Source organism: Topomyia yanbarensis, chromosome 2 (genome assembly GCF_030247195.1).
Source record: "Topomyia yanbarensis strain Yona2022 chromosome 2, ASM3024719v1, whole genome shotgun sequence".
Classification (NCBI taxonomy): Eukaryota; Metazoa; Arthropoda; class Insecta; order Diptera; family Culicidae; genus Topomyia; species Topomyia yanbarensis.
The window spans coordinates 16662246-16681680 of record NC_080671.1 but is presented as its reverse complement, the minus strand read 5'-3'; the positions used below and the strand labels follow the sequence as shown (position 1 = coordinate 16681680).

At 39.9% G+C, this 19435-nt stretch overlaps 2 protein-coding genes across 8 annotated transcripts in view; one reads left to right on the top strand and one right to left on the bottom strand.

Annotated features, from left to right (window-relative positions):
* The window catches only part of LOC131681687 (histone-lysine N-methyltransferase MECOM-like), a 315403-nt gene that overhangs the window by 278003 nt on the left and 17965 nt on the right, over positions 1 to 19435 (top strand). The window lies entirely within an intron of this gene.
* Positions 9913 to 12038, bottom strand: LOC131681686 (polyserase-2-like). Its single transcript, XM_058962643.1, has 3 exons — positions 11794 to 12038; positions 10625 to 11711; positions 9913 to 10563 (listed from the first exon to the last, which is right to left on the bottom strand). Exons 1-3 carry the CDS (start codon positions 11852 to 11854, stop codon positions 9960 to 9962), a joined length of 1752 nt encoding a protein of 583 aa, XP_058818626.1. The 5' UTR covers positions 11855 to 12038; the 3' UTR covers positions 9913 to 9959.

Sequence of the window (19435 nt, the reverse complement as noted above, 5' to 3'; positions counted from 1 at the left end):
AGACTCATTGTATGGGTCGACTGCATGCAACCTAGGGCAATTCGTAAACAACGATACTGTATCCGTTCCAGTTTAATAATGTGAGTGTTCGCAGCTGAACGGAAACAGAAGCACCCATATTCCATTACTGAAAGTATTGTTGTTTGATACAATCTTATCATGTCACTTGGATGAGAACCCCACCATGATCCAGTTATTGTTCGCAGAAAATTTATCCTTTGTTGGCATTTCGTTATTAGATATCTAATGTGGCCTCCCCATGTGCCTTTAGAATCGAACCAAATTCCAAGGTATTTAAAAGTCAGGACTTGGGCTATCGTTCTACCAACCAATTGAAGCTGAAGCTGAGCTGGATCACGCTTCCTTGAGAAAACAACAGTTTTAGATAGATAGTTAGTTTGTGTTATAAGTTATAAGTGAATGAATCCGATTGGCAGAACGTAGAACGCTTGCAAATCTTTTATTACGAAATAAAATGACACTGGAGGTTGCAATGATGTGCGCAAGGATTATTTGGAAATACTCATATCAATAAATAATCCTATAGCATAAAATAGTCTTATTTATAGTAGTACGCTTTCGAACTTTCTTCCCCTCACTACATGATGAAGCAATAAAAAGCACATGTTTGCATCATACATACTCACACTTTATTAATCACGCATTTATCTCATTTTTAATAAAGATAAAGATTTTAATAAAGTGGAGAGAAAATAAATTAAAGGGGGTGTCCATCTTACCCCTATGGGGTATCGGTTTTACCCGCAGTGCCTACAAAGAGTCATTTTGTTTTCCAAGTTTTACAACCAATAATTTTTAATGAAATTAATTTTTGAAGAGCTGAAAAAATTAAGTCTTATTAAGAATTTTCTGAAGAAGAATTCTGCATAAAAATTATAATTTTATTGGTTTTGTGGCAACTCAGCAAAATTGTTAAGCTTAAGGTGTCGGTTTTACCCATAATTCCCCTACCTCTTGTATCTCCATGCGGGCCAACCGTTAGGCGTTACTACTGGGGGAATTGTGATCTTGCACTTTTTATTTTGTGTTACTCGCTTGCTGTTGCTTGCTGTCCAACCTTCACGGTATACCTGACCAACTCATTTGTACTACAAATATCGTCACCTGTTAAAGCACAAGCCGATCCAGAGATGTCGACCATAATGATTTACATTTCTTCACAGTCATTTTCGCAGGACTTTTTATCGTGCTTGGCACTACTCGTTGCAAGTATTTTATCTGCTGGCTGGTGCTGAGAGTTCCTCGACGGTGGTATTTCTCCCGATTAGAGATGGGCGGGTACGGGTATTTTTACCCAATACCAGACCCGAACCCATACCCGTAGGAATCGGAGCGGGTTCGGGGTTTTTTATCATCGGGTACGGGTCGGGTCGGGTTTTTTCGAAACATTGCGCACTTATCCGTATAAATGTTTTTGAATGTTTGGATGACCTTTTCCGCCAATATGAAAAAATGATAACTTATCCTCATAGATAATTATTAAAACAAACATAGTTTTCCAATTTGACATACATTCGTCCTATAGGTGAGCGTAAATCGACTGAACGTGACTATCATAGATTTTGAACTGAAAGTTCTTCATTTAGAAATTTGCATTGTGAAAAATTTTGCTGTACCTACTATAAAACAGGGAAGCATTAATTGCTGTACAATAAGTACCGGTGATGAAATGTGCAATGCTCTTATCGGTGCTGATTAGAGTAGCACACATTTGTCTTCAGCATGAACGTACTGCATCTATGAATCTATATCGTTTTGTTGAGGGAAGAAAAAGCTTTGGTAAAACAGCCGCATTTGAATGGAAAATTTCTATGCTAGTAAGCTACTTAACCCTTTCATGCCCAACTTTTTTCTAGTGAATGTAGGGTTTCAAAACTATGTTTTCTTGAAAACAGTGGGGTCAAGAAATACGAAAAGCCTATTTTAATAAAAATAGGTGCTTCCATGGCAGTGCTAGAAGCTGGTCAATTTCTACCTTCTAATGCTCAATACAATTCTCCTAGAATAATTACAATAGTCCAATTACGTGGAAAACGTAGCCAACGACAATCTAAATTGATAAGTTTTATCAGTTTTCAAACATATTGCACCATAACGAAGATATATGAAAAAAAAACATTTTCCGTCGTCAACGTAAACTGTCCCTGGCAGCACTGCTTCATCGAAATCCAATCAGACTATTTGCAATAACTTCAGTTCTAGAGCTGATCCGTGTAAGTTATAGCTGCTTAAAAACGTTGTTGTCCACAAACAACATGGGCATAAATGAGTTAAGCCCATCTTCGTAGCTTTCAACAAAAATGGTATTTTAAATCCACGTGAAATGCCTCGTGCATGTAAACATGTGAATAGTGCTATTGACGCATATCTTTTATCCGACCTTGCAACTCGCGATATTTTTGCAGCCACAGTGAATATGACTGTTGATAACATAAACAGGAAATACGTCTATTGTTCGTAATATCTGCCGCATCATGAATCATCTCCTTTCGATGACTTTAAAAGGGTTGCATCATTCTGTGGCAGAAATGGATTTCCACTCATAATCGTCAGTGATGCAAATATACACCACATAAATTGATATCAATTTTAGAGGCACAGAATTGATGGACTAGTTAAGCAGCACCTTTTTAATATAGGAAATTACCCAACATTCGCACGATCCGGTAGAGAAGAGATGTTCGATGTAACTCTCTGCTCTAACGGTATTACGCATGAGTTAGCAAACTAGCCCCAACGAGCTCGAAACGTTCTTTTCTAAACATAGGTACATCGTCTTTGATCATTTAAACATCAAAATGTAGCAACCTCTTGGGGTTCTACGATGCATTGATTCATTTTTGAATAAGTTGTAGTAAAGAAATGGATTTAATGTGTGGACTTCGATAGAAGATCAATTGCGGGAAGCGTGCTCCTTCTAATTCCTTAAAAATGGGAAAATTCTTCAATCAATATTAAAGAAAAGGAGTATAATCGCAGAGGTGATCTCTTCAACAACGCATCGGCTCATTGTACAGAGTCTTCAAGTCTCAATACTTACCGAGTGCAAGCAAGGTTGGAGAAAGGTCACTTTTCGATTGCGCTGAAGGATGATCTGTTAAAAGATCTTCACGAGTGTCTCTTTTCAAACCCTCATAGCTCTTTCATTCCCAGTTTCAGTGGGTTTGGCTTAAAGTATGGTATTGTTTGTTTCTCTCCGGATAACGAACAAAGCTGTACCTGGTTGAAATAGAAATTGGAGGAGATAGGTGGAAAGACAGGACACTTCTGTTTTATTGTCGAACCATAAAACCTTCACCAAAATAAGGAATGTTTACAAGGAATGTTTGAAGAGCTCTGATGTTTCTATGAGGCTACATTTCTATAAGCCTTGTTCGCGGACGGTTTGCTGGTAAGTTCTGAGAATCAAGTCAATTACAGATAAAATACAGTAGTACGAAAGCAATGTAATTGAAAGACGGATAGGTATTCTAGAGCGAATCAGTTATAAACTTAGAACGGAATACTAGGACTAGGCAGGCTCACATTTTATGATAAAAAGGAAATGTGAAGAGTCTTTTACCTTCTGCTAAGTAGGAGTTGAGCGTTGCACTCAAGTCTACCGCATGGTCTTTGATAGAACATAACTCACCATCATGTTGTATCGCCGGCAAAAGAAACTTCACAAATCCTCGCCTAGAACATAGTAGAACCTTGCGGCAATTAAAAAACATAGTAACATAGTAGTATTTTTGCAGTATCGTCTACCGATCTTCGAAATTTTTGTCGGAAATGGGTTATGAACTGAAATATGGCTTCCAAAAAATGGCAGCGAAAGTTTATGAACCTAAAGTGGTTTAGGCCCAGTTGGAATGACAATATCTCTTCAGGGGTGTTGTCAATTGAGGAATTCCACGAAGGTCCGTCCGAAAATCTCTAAAATCGTGACCGACCATCTTAGATTCCGATAAAACTTTTTAGGTTCAACCGGCATGGAAGACTAAACATTTTCCACAGTCAGTAAGATTATTTTGACTCAAGCGTAATTTTTTAAAAGGGCGTAAACGTTTCTACGTGCAATGATTTACACTACTTTATAGAGTAAAACTATCTAAAAATGAGTTACAGGTAATAAAAACTTCTGCACGAAAAAAATATACACTGAAAAAAATGTTGTGTCATTTTTCACAAAAACAAAAATTTATGATAAAAATTTAAATTACAAAAAAACATATTGTTTCTAATTTTTTATATTTTGTCAAAAAAATTTAAAGAGAAAAAAAAACATTTTGAATGAAATTTTATGATGGAGAAATTATCAGCAAAAAAGTTTTTCTAACAATAACTTTATACATGTTTTTAAATTTCATACTAATTGACATACAAAAAAGGAATTTTATTACAGAATATAATTCTAAGTATCATTTTAAATCAAAATGCATTTAACAAATATTTTCCAAAATACGACAGTTTTCGAGATATTTGGAATTTTGCTCCAACAATTAATTCATGTAATTATGTCCTTTTTAAAGTTATTTGCATTTACCCATCATAAATTGTCAAAAGTCTAATGTTTATTGGTTTAAAGACATAAAAGAAGCTTTTTCAGTGTATTTGGATCATGGAGAAGCTTTTAATTAAAAAGTTTTCCTAACAACAACTTTTGATAGATTTGTTTAATTCATACTATTTGCAGTCAAAATTACAATTTTATTTTTGAATATGATTCTAAACGACATTTTAAATAAAAATTCTTATAACAAAAATTTTCTGAGATGTAGTAGTTCTCAAGATATTTTAAATTTTGTTTTAACAACACAATTATTTTGTTTTATTACGACCTTTTCCTAAGTGATTCGCGTTTCTCCATCAACAACAATTAGTTTTTCGTAAGGCCCTTAACATTTCCTGTAACTTTCCCATTGACGTGAAGGCGATATTGTAAACCATTTGAAAGCTATATGAAAACAACCAAAATATAATTCAACCAGTCTAGTCATCAGATCATTTGATTGTTTTTGTATAGCTTTCAAACGGTTTACAATATCGCCTCGATGTCAATGGGAAAGTTATAGAAAATGTTATGGGCCTTACGAAAACCTAATTTTTGTCAATGGAGAAACGCGAATAACTTCTGAAAAGGTCATAATAAAACAAAATAATTGTGTTGTTAAAACAAATTTTAAAATATCTCGAGAGCACTTTGATTTAAAATGGCGTTTAGAATCATATTCAAAAATAAAATTATACTTTTGACTGCAAATAGTATGAGTTATAAAAATTTGACAAAAGTTGTTAGGAAAACTTTTTAATTAAAAGCTTCTCCATGATCCAAATACACTGAAAAAGCTTCTTTTATGTCTCTAAAACGATAAACATTAAACTTTTGACAATTTATGATGGGGTAACGCTAATAACTTTTAAAAAGGACATAATTACATGAATTAATTGTTTTTGTTGGAGCAAAATTTCAAATATCTCGAAAACTATCGCATTTTGGAAGATATTTGTTAAACGCATTTTGATTTAAAATGATACTTAGAATTATATTCTGTAATAAAATTACAGTTTTGTATGTCTATTAGTATGAAATTTAAACACATGTATTAAGTTATTGTTAGAAAAACTTTTTTGCTGATAATTTCTCCATCATGAAATTACACTCAAAATGTTTTTTTTTCTCTTTAGATTTTTGTTGACAAAATATAAAAAATTAGAAAAAATTGGTTTTTTGCAATTTGAATTTTTATCATAAATTTTTGTTTTTGTGAAAAATGACACAACATTTTTTTCATGCAGAAGTATTCATTTCCTGTATTTCGTTCTCAGATAGTTATACTGTATAAAATAGTGTAATCGAACAAAAAAAATTGAAATTATTGCACGTTGAAACGTCTACGCCCTTTTGAAAAATTGTCCTTGCATCAGAATATTGAAATTGCCAGAAAAAATCATGGAGATTCATAAACCGAACACAGTTTCGTTCGAATCGACGATGGTCATATTTTGCGGTCGGCCGGTTTCTCATGGAATCCCTCCGTTAGGTTATCACAATATCCCCTCGGGAGTTTATATATACCCAAACATGCTTTGCCTTTGTGCACAGGTTTTCCTCGAACAGTGAACCCAAGCGAACGATGTGCAAACTTAGGTTTTAACATCGTGAACGTACACCGTGTGCGTACACAAGAGAAATACTCACGGAGCAGAACAAGTCAGCGCTAATGATGGCGTGTGGGGAAAGGAGAGGGCTAGTGTCCTATGTGTACGAACACCGTGTAAGAACATGGTGTGCGGTTGTGTCTATGCATTGGGGTGTTTGTACACGAAATGTGGGTTTAAGATGAGCACAGAACTAGAGAGAACATTGTGTTCGATGTTCATGTGGAAAGACTGCTTAATCACCTGGATGTTCTCAGGTTTTCGAGATTACGGGCGTAAATGTGCCTAGATTAACGCGAAGGGTTCGGTCTTTTGTATGTTACCGTGTTTGAAAACGCCAGCGTTTGTATGTTGCGTGTGCTAGCTTATATGAAACTTCACGTGTATAAATGCGATCGTATAACAGTTTTTTTTCAAGTTGGTTCTTGAATGTTCGCGCGGACCGCGAGTCTGATGTTTAATGTTGAATGTACGGTTTAGATACTTGAAGAGTTCCACTGTATCACAAGAATTTCCGGCAAATGTCGACCTGAAACTTGTTGTCTAGTGTATACGAGCGTAATTTTTGAGAATGGTTCAACTGAAGGCATGAAGGCATTTGTGAACGCGTTCATAAATTCGTCGATGTTAACACGAGCGCTTAATCGCAGGGACATCCAAGATCGCGGGTACATGTTTGCGTTGGTGATCGCAAATGCACGTTCGTGTTTGTGACCAGGGTTGTATTATCACGCAGAGCTCGAGCGTTTGTATGCTAACGGGTTTGAATGTAAGGGTGTGTACGTCGTGTTGTAACTAACTTTTGTTTAAATATGCTTGCATATTCGTATGGGCTTTTGAAAGATCGCGTGAATCGCGGGAAGGGAGTGCGCTTCCTTATATTACTAGAGTATGAGCCGTAGAGCTTGTAGTGTAAATGAGTTTGTTTTTTAGGCGAAAATTGAAGGTAAGGACCTGGACTGCTAGGATCTTCTACAAGTGACCGATTCATAATAGTGCGTAAACGGATAGGATTTTTAACCTTCCGGCAGTTGCGCTAGTGCACGCTGCTCTGGAAATCTAGCGAAATCGTCTTAGAGCAGCTACGGCCAGGGATGCCAAAGGTACCGGTGAACTACATTTTTTTCGGTATATTTACATTTGCACAAGCCGCTACAGCGACGCATCACTAGAGCTCTTGCCAGAACGGTAGCCAAACCGAGTACATTTTCCCGTACAGCAGTAGAATACATTTTTGTTTTGCTGCTGTACTCCGACTGCTCGGTGAGAGTGAGGCGTAGTAAAGTTTGTTCTCTCGCGTTGTACACTTTTCTCTGCGTAGTCAAAGGGAGATGTCCGCACACGAAAGCGTTGATGTCGGTCGTTGCGTAAACGAACAGCATTCATTGTCGTCGTTTGTGATTGAAAATATTGATTAGATTAAAAATATTAAAAAGTGTAAAATAAGGAAAGAGAAGCTGTATCGCTCGCGTCTAGTGGCTGTACTGGGGGCAGTATTCTTTTGTCATGTTACTGCTTTGCTTACAGACTGCCGTACAGCGCTGGGCGTCCTGCAATAGCGAACGACAGCAGCGTCGAAAGAGAAATGAGAATGTAGGCAGAAAAACTACAGCCGCAGAAGGGGTAGGAATTTTGCATCCTTGGCTACGGCTGCTTGTTCAGTGGGTCATTTGCGCGACTTCCAGAGAAACGTGTCCACTGGAAAACAGACAGAGAAACAATGATCGGAACGGTGAGAATGAAGAAACGGTGAAATTCACCTTTTTGTTGGAAACACTGAGAAAAGCAGGAATCGAACCTGCGATCTCACAGTCTCTAGTTGGGTGCGTTAACCACTCCGCCATAGAGTAACTGTGATGATGCCATCACCTATTCCCGACAGTATCAGCTTCACCGCAACAGCCTCGGCTTTCTACAAAGCAATTCAAGTTTTTTTAACCGATCGAACAGCCAATGTACCAACTACCGTCGCTTTGCAAAACGACGAAAACCACGGGGAATGAAATAAGTCATTGTAAGTAATGTCTTGTATGTTGTGTCGATCTAATTGTTATGTAAATAGTTTTATGTCTCCGAACATAGTATCCCCTAAAGATGATTCTAACTTGCATCGTAACGTCGGACAAAGAAAAAAACATTTTTCATTCTACAAAAACCCACAGACTACTAAAACAAAATATAGACACGGAACATATACCAACAACCAAATCGTATCATTACAAATTGTCCTGCATTTTTGGCAACGAGCTGAAATTATTTAAATTGGTACTCATCACCAAACTAAACCACGATCGTGCCAAACTTAATCAATCTCACATAAAAGCTATCCTATAACAAAATAGCGCAACCCTCTTGTCACCATCCCCCTGCCCATCTGAACGAGTAGCATCTCGGGGCTCCGTTATTCATCAAATTTCACGAAAATTCCCTTCGTCACAGTACCTACAGATCTGAATAGGAGAAATAGATGGAAGATGACAAACCTTGCCGCTCATCAGTTTGTCTGTCACGCGTCACCGGAAGCATCGCGTCAAATCAGCGCACGCCAGCCATCTCTGGTCCACCGACAGCCGGAGACCTTTTGTGGCTTTTAATTTCACTCTGATGAGACGGGTTCGGCTTCGGGCTCATTCAACCGTCACGCGGAATGATGCGGATGTAAGACCCGGGCACACAGATCCTCCGCCGCAACTTCTCACTTTTCTCTTGTTAGCAGAGGGGGTGGTGGCGTGAGGCAATGGCGCTGCTGCTGCTGCTGCTGCGGTTGATCGTCGGAATTTACGGACATAGGTTTCGGTTCGGTCTATTACAATCGTCTCGTGTTGATATTTTCACCCCCGCGAGCTTACCACCTCTCGCTTGCTTGATGGCATTGTCGCGGGTTTCTGTTACAATTTTTTTTTACTCTGCCCCTCCGGAGTCGGATTCCAATTTAGTGCCTCCACTTTATAGCTCTATGGCTAGCTTCATTCAAACCGACCGGCGATGATCGCGTGTCTCCGACCGTTGTCAGGTTAATCGACATCGGTCTTCTTCTGCGAGTGCACCCTTCCAGAGGCAACATGGACTAGGGCTTTCATTCACCTGTTTTTCACTTTCACAAAGAAACAAAAAAGAGCGAGAGAAAGAAAGATAGCACGAGCAACGGAGGAGCGGGGGACCAGAGGACACTTTCAATGAAAAGTTAATTGGCTAAATTGTCCCGTGCACTGGAAGTGCGACTTCTAAAGTCATGCAGCTCTCGAGGAGAGTCTGATCGCAATCTCAGGATCATCCACAATTTCTTTTGAAAGCGAATAACAGGCTTGGACGAAGCAGAAATCGTTAGCACGAGGTGTACCTACCCAATGCGATGCGAGGCAAGATTTATTCTCCTAGGCCGGAAATTAATGATTCAATTAAGTCGCAAGACCTCCCCAAACCCGACCCGGCCAGAGCGCAATAGATGAGTGTGGGGGAGGGGGAACTGCGGCTGATCCACGGTTGATCCAGATCAAGCGAGCTTTGTGTGCTCGGGAATACGGCGAACAACTGAATTTATAACGTTTCAATTTGAACCGATGTTGTGACAGGATGGCGAAGGCATCTGTTTTTTTTTTTTGTTGTACGGTTGGGAAAACTGATCCTTGGCTCAAGATAAAAAGCTTCATTATGGGGGTCGCTCGTATCCGGTTGTGAAAGCTCAGATAATTTTATACTGCCTTGGAGATGGAAGTTGAGGCTCATTTCTCGCGTTAAAAAAATTCAAAATTAAAATTATTCAAATTACGTATTTTATAGTACCGTCGCATCTACGTTCACTCATTTTGCTTCACCTTATCGTAGATCCAATCACTGTAGTGGACCACATTGGTGAACACGTCGGAGTAGTCTTCTCTTTTGCAGTTCGAATGTCCAAAGCTGGAAATCGCTGCCAGGAAGTAACGTCCTTCCCTCGGACCATTCCTAACGTACTGGAAGGGAGCGGATCCCATGTAATGGGAGCAGTTTTCATCATCATCGGCATGACTGTAGGTGCTGCAAATCTGACCACCGGTTGTATCCAACTGAATGCTGACTTCAGTGTACTTTCTTCTGCAAGCATTGAAATCAGTCAACTGAACTACATTTCGTATCAGATGCTTCTCCGGTCGCTCATGCTTTTTCCACCCGACTATACTCATTAATTTGTTAGTGGGCAGTGAAGATCCCTTCGTCGGAAGGCAGATCGGAGTCATCATTGTCGGTCGACCCAGTTTTACCAGGGCGATGTTGTTTGTGTACTTTGGATTGTTATAATCGCCGTGAACCGAAACGCCAACAACCGGGATTCGTTCTGAGGTTGTCCTAATAGTTTTTCCGTCAACTTCAAAAATATCATTCACCGTGTCAAGACGATAGTCATTGAGTCGGATTGAGCGTCTGAAAGAAGGATAAAATTTATGAACTTCACCAAATCTGCTAGCTTTTTAATCCTACTTACATGGTGGAAAGTCTCCTACGTTGCACGCAATGTGCAGCCGTTAAAAGGAAGCTCGGATGAATCAAAACTCCATGACACATGTCCTCCAGTACACGATTGTTCACATTCACAAATTCAATCACCGCCAACCACGGGTACTGGTTGAGGGATCGCTTAAGCTCCTCTGGTGTGCCCAGAGGATAAGCATCCTTCCCGCATTGCGCAATTCCAAGAAGATTTGCCTGTCCACCCGACGGGGAGCTTGCCGCTGGAGCTTCCACCGGTTCCTCATCAATCTCAATCGTCGTCATAATAGTAACATGCGACCGAATCCAATCAATATAATAAGCAGCGTCCATTAGCACCAGATAGCTGGTACTTATAACTTTCAAAGTATTCGGATCAGTCTTGCCATTGCTTACAATTCCCCGCAGCACCCAGTGATTACCGACTCGCAGGAACATGCCACCTCCGCTATCACCGGGACCTGCCGCAGTTCCATTCCCGTAACCTGCGCAGAACGTTTTCGCTTCATGGAACACCTTCGAGTAATGATCTGGATCACTATCGATACAATCCTTTTTGGACACAATCGGCATAGTCGCTTCGTTTAAATCTTTCGGTAACCCAAAATTCTCGTCCAACCCCCAACCGGCAATGTATCCAATTTGATTCACAATTTTCTTCAACGATCTATCCCCCGGCCACAAACAAATTGGCTGTACATGACTGGAGTACGTAATCTCAGTGTACAACTTCAGCAGCGCAATATCATCCTCAAACGTAATATCATCGTACCCCTCGTGCCGTATAATCCTGTCCACATCGTGCTGCTGGGCATGCTTTTCCGGAGCGTCCAAATTAGTCACTCCAATCTTGACGAAAGCCCGACTCGCCGGTAGTCTTTGCCTCTCGGCCGGATCAATCGTACAGTGCTGCGCAGTGATAACGAACTGTTCCGTCAGGATCGTTACCCCACACGCGTAAGCCGATGATCGCTGCATCCGGATGAACATGGCACCGTGCCAGGGCCACGATCCTGCCAACGCTCGGTAGCCATGGGCTATAAACTGTTGAGCGATTGCTTTCTTCTGACCGCAGCTGCCAGCTGATAAGTAAAGTGTGTTTTAGAAAAATTGTCCTCGACCTATGACCGTATTCAATGAACAATAATAATAAAAAAAACTTACCGGCAGTGGTTTCCGAAAGCAGTCCTAAGAATAACACAATCGTAGATCCGAACAGTAGCATGTCAGAGGGGAGACTGAAATCAGAACGTCACTTGCAGAATGGCCAAGCTTTCCGGGGAATCCCGTTGGTTTTACGAGACAAACTGGAATTCTGTAATTTTGCCTGGTACAGTCTCACACCGCGTGTCAATTAGTATGTGAGAGAGATCACATATGAGATGAGTTCGCGATACAGCGAAACTAGTTCCACCACTGTGGCGCTGCTTGCTGGCTGATAAATGGGGAGTTATGAACGTTGCACGCTGAGAGTGATCGCGTATACTTGGAGCGTTTGTGTTACGCGTATTTTTTTTAAACTCGATTGTCTGTGACTTCTTACCTCCAGGGTGTAAGCCCGTAGGGGGTGTTGACGGCTTCGACTTCGGCTGTTACCTATTCGATTATAGCAGAGAGAATCATTACTCGTGTGAAAAAGAGTAGAAACCCCATGCTTTTCTCAATGCTTGTCAAATTCACTTGGCTGATCGATTACGACTTTCATGGTTATGTCAATACATGAAACGTTTACGTACCTACTTAATTCATTTAATTGGTGTATCTGAAACAATTTAAATTCCAAAGTGCAAAACGAACTAAATACACACAGTAGGCATTAAACAAATGACATAGAAAGTCATTCGTGAGGAGTTTGGATGTCGAATACTTAACTTCTTATTATAAGGAATACTTACGTTCTATTATTTCGATGGGAAAGTAACACCGATATTTTGAGGGTTTATAAGAAATAATCTGAAATTTATTTGAACGGAGAAATTAATTCCTTTTACATTCCTTATAAAAGAAATGTATAGAATTCGCTCAAACTTTCAAGATTTGTTCCGAGGCCCGAAGGGCCGAGTCTTATATACCAATCGACTCAGCTCGACGATTTGGGACAATGTATGTATGTGTATGTGTCTGTGTGTATGTAACGGACAAACTCTCATTCGTGTTTCTCAGCAATGGCTGAACCGATCTTATGCAAACCAATTTTAAATGAAAGACCTATCAAACAGTAAGAACGTTATTAATTTGTTTTCGATTCTGATGTTTAGTTTTTAAGATATGAATGTTTGAATGTGTAAAAATGGCGTTTTTTGCAGTTTTTTTAAATAATCTGCCGAAATTGATAACATAGATTAACACTTTATATATTTTTAGGCAGCTTATACGAATACCTTTCGAACAAGATTGTTGAAATCGGACTATTATTAAAAGAGATATTAAACATTAAATGAGGACGAAAGATTTTTATCATTTCCCATTGCCAGAAATATGACCAAAAACATGTAATCTATTATTAACGCCAAAACGGTTTATTTTAGATCAATAGTATCTTCGGAGAATTTAATGGAGGCAATATGCCCTTTCTTTTGGTATTGTGCTTTTGCTGATTTATTCCCGACGAGTGAGATATTTTCACAAATTTTCTTGGAAGTGATTATATCGAAATGATGCCTTCAGCAAATTTGTAGCCCTTACTTTTGCGAATAACTTTATTGAAGACTTCAAATATCTATTTTGAATACTTTAAAAGTTATGGCTTGTTGTTTGTTGATAACTCTTCGTCGCCTATTCATTATAGTAGTAATCCATTGAAATAAGCCAAACATTATTTCGATAAAACGAATTTTGTATTTCATTTTTCTATCTACAACCGCTAGAAATAATCACCGAATACTTCCAAGTTGTCTGGAAGGATCTTGATAACTTATCAGTGCAAAAATGTTCATTTGTGCGAACCTTCTGACTGCAATTTTTCTAACTCATGACCATCGGATCGATCTGAAACATATCGGAAAATGAAAAGCGAAATAAATAACTCCAAGCAACGGCGTTGCCAAGAGAAGGTTTTGGGGTTTAACACCATACAACGCCCCTCCCCCCACCACACCCACAAAAAAAATTGGATTGAAGTTGAAAATTTATTGATGCAGACTGATTTAATTCAATATTACAATAACAATTATCTGATCCGTACATTGATAACCTGTTGTTGTAAACATCATGAGGACTTTTGATAAATTGTCGGAATGGGGTCCTGATATGTAACTGATCTATTGGTCTTGATTTCACAGTTGTCTAATAGCATCAATATCAAATTCCTGCCTGAAAATATTCCAATAGAAAATTCCAGAGTTCTGTAATCAATCATAATCCTCAGATTTCTTTTCAAATTGAGCTCGCTTTTGTAGAGATGTACTGTAATAAGGGTCTTTATTTAATAGGAAGCGAAGTTACAATTGATTTAATGTCTATGAAACATAGAACTGCTCACCAAAAAAACGCATAACTTTCAACATTTGCTATAAATGTTTTTGCCTTTCTCATTCACTCTAAAATTCGTCAATCTAATCCCAACCCGGAGGGCCGAGTGTCATATGCCAATCGACTCAGTTCGTCGAGATCGGAATATGATTGTGTGTATAAGGAAAAAAAATGTGACCTCTGTTTCTCAGAGATGGCTGCACCGATTTGCACAAAGTTAGTCTCGGTTCCGGAGTTACGAGTTGAAGAGTGCAATCACACAGCAAATTCCCATAAAAACTGAAATGAAAAATTTTCAAAATCAAATTTGTATTTTTGATGCCAAATGACTTAAAAATGAATGAAACATTGAGATTTGATGTAAACTCGAAAAAAATAATGTTTGACAAAAATTGAATTTTTTGGACTTTGGTACATTTTTGCCTTTCTCATAGAGAAAGGTTATGCAATCACTCTAAAAATCGCCAATCATACCGGCCCAGAGGAAGTATGTAGTGAGGGGTTGCTACTTTAAAATTAAAACTAGTTTAAAATTTCTTAACAAGTTGATAATTTTCGGCAAGACCTGGACCTCCCGGATCTTTCTCCATGATCCGCCGCTGGTTTCAAGCGATGTTTCAGTAACACATAGTATCTCAAGATCGCGGCTGTCGATCCATTGTATGTATGTGCAAATCGTACTGAACATGTAATATTCATTTCCACCATTGTATTGAACATAAGCAGCCATGGAAGCGTAGTCTGGTCAAATGAGAAAAGCACAATTGCACCACTAGGTGGATTAAAACAGGTTTATATTTTGGGAATGCGTCGAGTTGAGACGAAAACGTAATATGATTAATAACGAGGATAACACTTTCCGAATGTAGAGAGAAATTTATGAAAAATGACGATTTCCATTCGACTCTAGCAGGTTCTGATCGATTTTGATGAGCATTTGATTTTTGTTGTATGACCAATTATATGTACAGGTCAAATGTTCAAAAACAGTAATTTAAGGTCAAGATAGCATCATTTTGAAACCGCCAATTTCGGAGGTTTAGTATATTCGATGAGTTTTACAAACGTTAAACAGCGCATCATTTGATAAAATAATTTTGACGGTATATCGTCCAAGAAGTATTTATGGTGATTTTTCTCAGGTTAATATTCATGACTACAATAAAGAGTCAACAAATTCGCTAAAGACGCGAACTCTGTTACTATTTTCTGAAAAATTAATTCTGCATAATTTTAAAACTTCAAAAATTACGGTTTCAGAATTATGCCGTTTGAACAGTAAAATCGATTTTCTCCAAACCGAATTTCTGGCTACGCCGCTGACTTCAAGTAGAAACAAAGTCGTTCTACACTCTTTCACAAGAAACTACTTCGAATGCTGAATATCTATTATAATACATTGAAACCCCGATTTTATCCGCCAAATATGAACATATGTTTGATGGGCTCTAGCAGACGAACAAGACTGAATTCGAGTAAATCCTTTTTTTTTTTTTATTCAAATCGTTTATTTGATAAGGCACGTTGCGTTAGCTTAAAGGTGCCAATTTTGTTTTGTTTTACATTTTAAATTGCTTAAAACTAGGGGATTACATATTGATTTTTTTTAAAATGAAACAAATGCGATTTTATAGCTATCTTATATATCTACACAAGGGGATAATATTATTTTCGTAAGATTAGGGGGGTCATTTAGTTTTTGTGGCAATATGGTTTGACATTTTTATCAGTGAGATAATTGGAGCAATAATGTTTAACTAAGGGGGACAATTTTTTACGACTAACTTAAAACTAGGAATAACTAGAGGACATGATTGAATTTTGTAAAGATTCGTAATTATAGTTATTTTTGTGGGTAGTAGAGTTGGGCATTTTCAACGAGATTATATAATATAATAGTTAAAACTAGAAGAGACAAGAAGAGCTAAATGCTTCGTGATGATATTGGGGGGGGTAGGGGTGTTACTTCTGGGTATAAGAGTCAGGGGAGGGAGGGTAGACAAAGATGGCAGGGAGAGAAAATTATTTCAGTTTCAGGCATCGTGAGATCAACGGATGGATCACAAACTCGGGTGGCCTTCATCAGGGGAATCATGTACTGGGACGCCGGGTGGTCCTCCTCAAAATGGCAGGGGTTTTTCCAGACGATTTCGTAGTACGGCTCAGATGTGGATCGGCTACATTTCGAGTTAAGCGTGTTATGTTCGTGCCGTAGGTCCCGTGTTTGTTGGCTCATTCGATACAGATGCTTTGATACAGGTGGAAGAGGGTTCTGAGAATGATAAGAAAATTAACAAGGGGCAGTTAGACTTGTATATTGATGGTTTTCACAAAGGTGTATAAAAGGGACATATAGAGGACATCGCGGCTTGCCAGCACATCTCGAACCGGGACGTTGGTTGGTCTTCCTCGGGCCCGCAGGGTATCCATTAGCCGAGACCTAGCGGAACTATACTCGGTGCACGCCCAGACAATGTGCTCGATGTCGTGATAGCCGTCGCCACAAGCGCAGATACCACTATCCACGAGCCCAATACGCCGGAGATGTGCATCCAGCGTGTAATGGTTTGCCATGAGTCGGGACATCACACGAATGAAGTCACGACCCACATCCATCCCCTTGAACCAAGGTTTCGTCGATACCTTAGGGATTATCGAATGTAGCCACCTTCCCAGCTCTCCACTGCTTCACGAAGTTTGCCAACTTTCGAGGGTTCTCTGATGAGTAATACTGAAAAATTCGCTGAAGCAAATTGGTCTTTCGTAAACGTCTCCTTCTAAGGCACCCACCTTAGCTAAGGAGTCTGCCTTCTCATTGCCCGGAATGGAGCAATGAGAAGGGACCCATACCAAGGTAATCTGGAAAGAGTTGTCAGATAAAGCACTCAGTAGCTCCCGTATTTTCCCCAAAAAATACGAGGAGTGCTTTCCATGTTTCATCGAGCGAATAGCGTCAATGGAACTGAGGCTATCCGAAACGATGAAGTAATGGCCTGCGGGTAATGTTTCAATGACTCCAAGGGTATACTGAATGGCAGCTAGTTCTGCGGCGTAAACTGAAGCAGGGTCACTGAGTTTGTAGGAGGCGGTGAACTTTTGATTGAAAATACCGAAGCCAGTGGATCCTTCGAGTTTTGATCCGTCAGTATAAAACATCTTAGAACAGTCGACTTCTCGGAATTTATTAAAAAAAATGTTTGGAACCACTTGTGGGCGTATGTGGTCCGGAATTCCACTAATCTCGTCTTTCATGGATGTGTCGAAGAAAACAGTAGATTCAGAAGTATTTATGAAATGCACACGGTTGGGATTGTAAGAAGATGGGTTAATATTCTGCGCCATGTAGTCAAAGTACAGGGACATGAAACGGGTCTGAGAATTGAGCTCAACAAGCCTTTCGAAATTTTCAATCACGACCGGGTTCAAGATATCGCATCGAATGAGCAATCGATATGAGAGTTCCCAAAATCGATTTTTCAACGGGAGAACGCCCGACAGCACTTCGAGACTCATCGTATGGGTCGACTGCATGCACCCTAAGGCGATACGCAAACAACGATACTGAATTCTTTCGAGTTTGATGAAATGTATGTTCGCGGTGGAGCGAAAGCAGAAGCATCCGTATTCCATTACCGACAGTATCGTTGTTTGATACAACCTAATTAGGTCTCCTGGGTGGGCACCCCACCATGTTCCGGTTATTGTACGAAGAAAGTTGATCCTTTGCTGGCATTTCTGTTTCAGATACCGAATATGGCATCCCCAAGTACCTTTCGAGTCGAACCAGACCCCTAGATATTTTACTGTGAAGACCTGAGCGATAGTTTGACCCATTAATAGGAGCTGTAGTTGTGCTGGTTCACGCTTCCTTGAAAATACAACTAGCTCAGTTTTCTCCGTGGAGAATTCGATACCCAGCTTAATAGCCCAAGCAGACAAATTGTCCAAGGTATTCTGTAATGGTCCTTGTAGATCGACAGCTTTGGGTCCCGTAACAGACACCACGCCATCGTCTGCAAGTTGCCTTAACGTGCAGGAATTGTCAAGACATTCATCAATGTCGTTGACATAGAAATTGTATAAAAGGGGGCTTAGACATGAGCCCTGGGGAAGGCCCATGTAGCTAAATCGTGATGTCGATAAGTCACCATGCGAAAAATGCATGTGCTTTTCCGACAACAAGTTTAGTAAAAAGTTGTTTAAAGTCGCTGAAAGACCATGCTGGTGCAGCTTCTCTGAAAGAATGTTGATCGAAACTGAATCAAAAGCCCCCTTAATATCTAGGAACACTGATGCCATCTGCTCTTTGCTAGCATAGGCCGTTTGAATTTCAGTTGAGAGCAACGCAAGACAATCGTTCGTCCCTTTGCCCTTGCGAAAACCAAATTGTGTATCTGACAGTAAGCCATTTGCTTCGACCCAATTGTCGAGGCGGGATAGGATCATTTTCTCGAACAACTTCCGGATACAGGATAGCATTGCGATCGGACGGTACGAATTGTGGTCGGAGGCTGGTTTTCCTGGTTTTTGGATGGCGATGACCTTCACTTGTCTCCAATCGAGTGGGACAATGTTAGCCTCGAGAAACTTATTAAATAAGTTCAACAAGCGTCTCTTGGCAGAGTCAGGCAGATTCTTCAACAAGTTGAATTTGATTCTGTCTGGCCCCGGAGCTTTATTGTTACACGACAAGAGAGCAAGTGAGAACTCCACCATCGAAAAAGGTGTTTCGTTCGCGCTATCGTGAGGAGACGCGGCGCGGTAAATCTTCTGTGCCGGGGCGGAATCCGGACAAACCTTCTTGGCGAAATCGAATATCCAACGGTTTGAATATTCCACGCTCTCATTAGTACTGTTTCGATTTCGCATACGTCGGGCTGTTCCCCAAAGAGTGCTCATCGATGTTTCTCTCGTTAATCCGTCGACGAACCGGCGCCAATAACCGCGTTTTTTGGCTTTCATCAAACTCTTCATTCGCTTGTCTAACGTCGCGTACTGTCGAAAACTAGCGGGTAACCCGTCGTTCCGGAAGGTCTTAAACGCGGCGGCCTTCTCTGCGTACACGTCTGAGCACTCTTTATCCCACCAGGGATTGGGAGAACGTTTTTGTATGTTCGCGCCGGGTACTGGCCTAGTCTGAGCTTGATTCGCGCTGTCGAGAATCAAGCCAGCCAAAAAGCTGTACTCTTCCTCCGGAGGAAGTTCTTGGGTAGATTCGATGTTGTCGGATATCGCGGCAGCATAGCTCTTCCAATCGATATTTCGTGTGAGGTCATACGAAATATTGATTGATTTCAATGGCCTTGAACCGTTATTGATTGAGACTACAATCGGC

Coding starts and splice junctions, on each gene's coding strand:
- LOC131681686 (XM_058962643.1), bottom strand. CDS start 11,854: ATGCTACTGTTCGGATCTACGATTGTGTTATTCTTAGGACTGCTTTCG. Junction 11,712..11,793: donor GCTTTCGGAAACCACTGCCG/GTAAGTTTTTTT, acceptor TTTACTTATCAG/CTGGCAGCTGCGGTCAGAAG. Junction 10,564..10,624: donor CGTAGGAGACTTTCCACCAT/GTAAGTAGGATT, acceptor TCCTTCTTTCAG/ACGCTCAATCCGACTCAATG.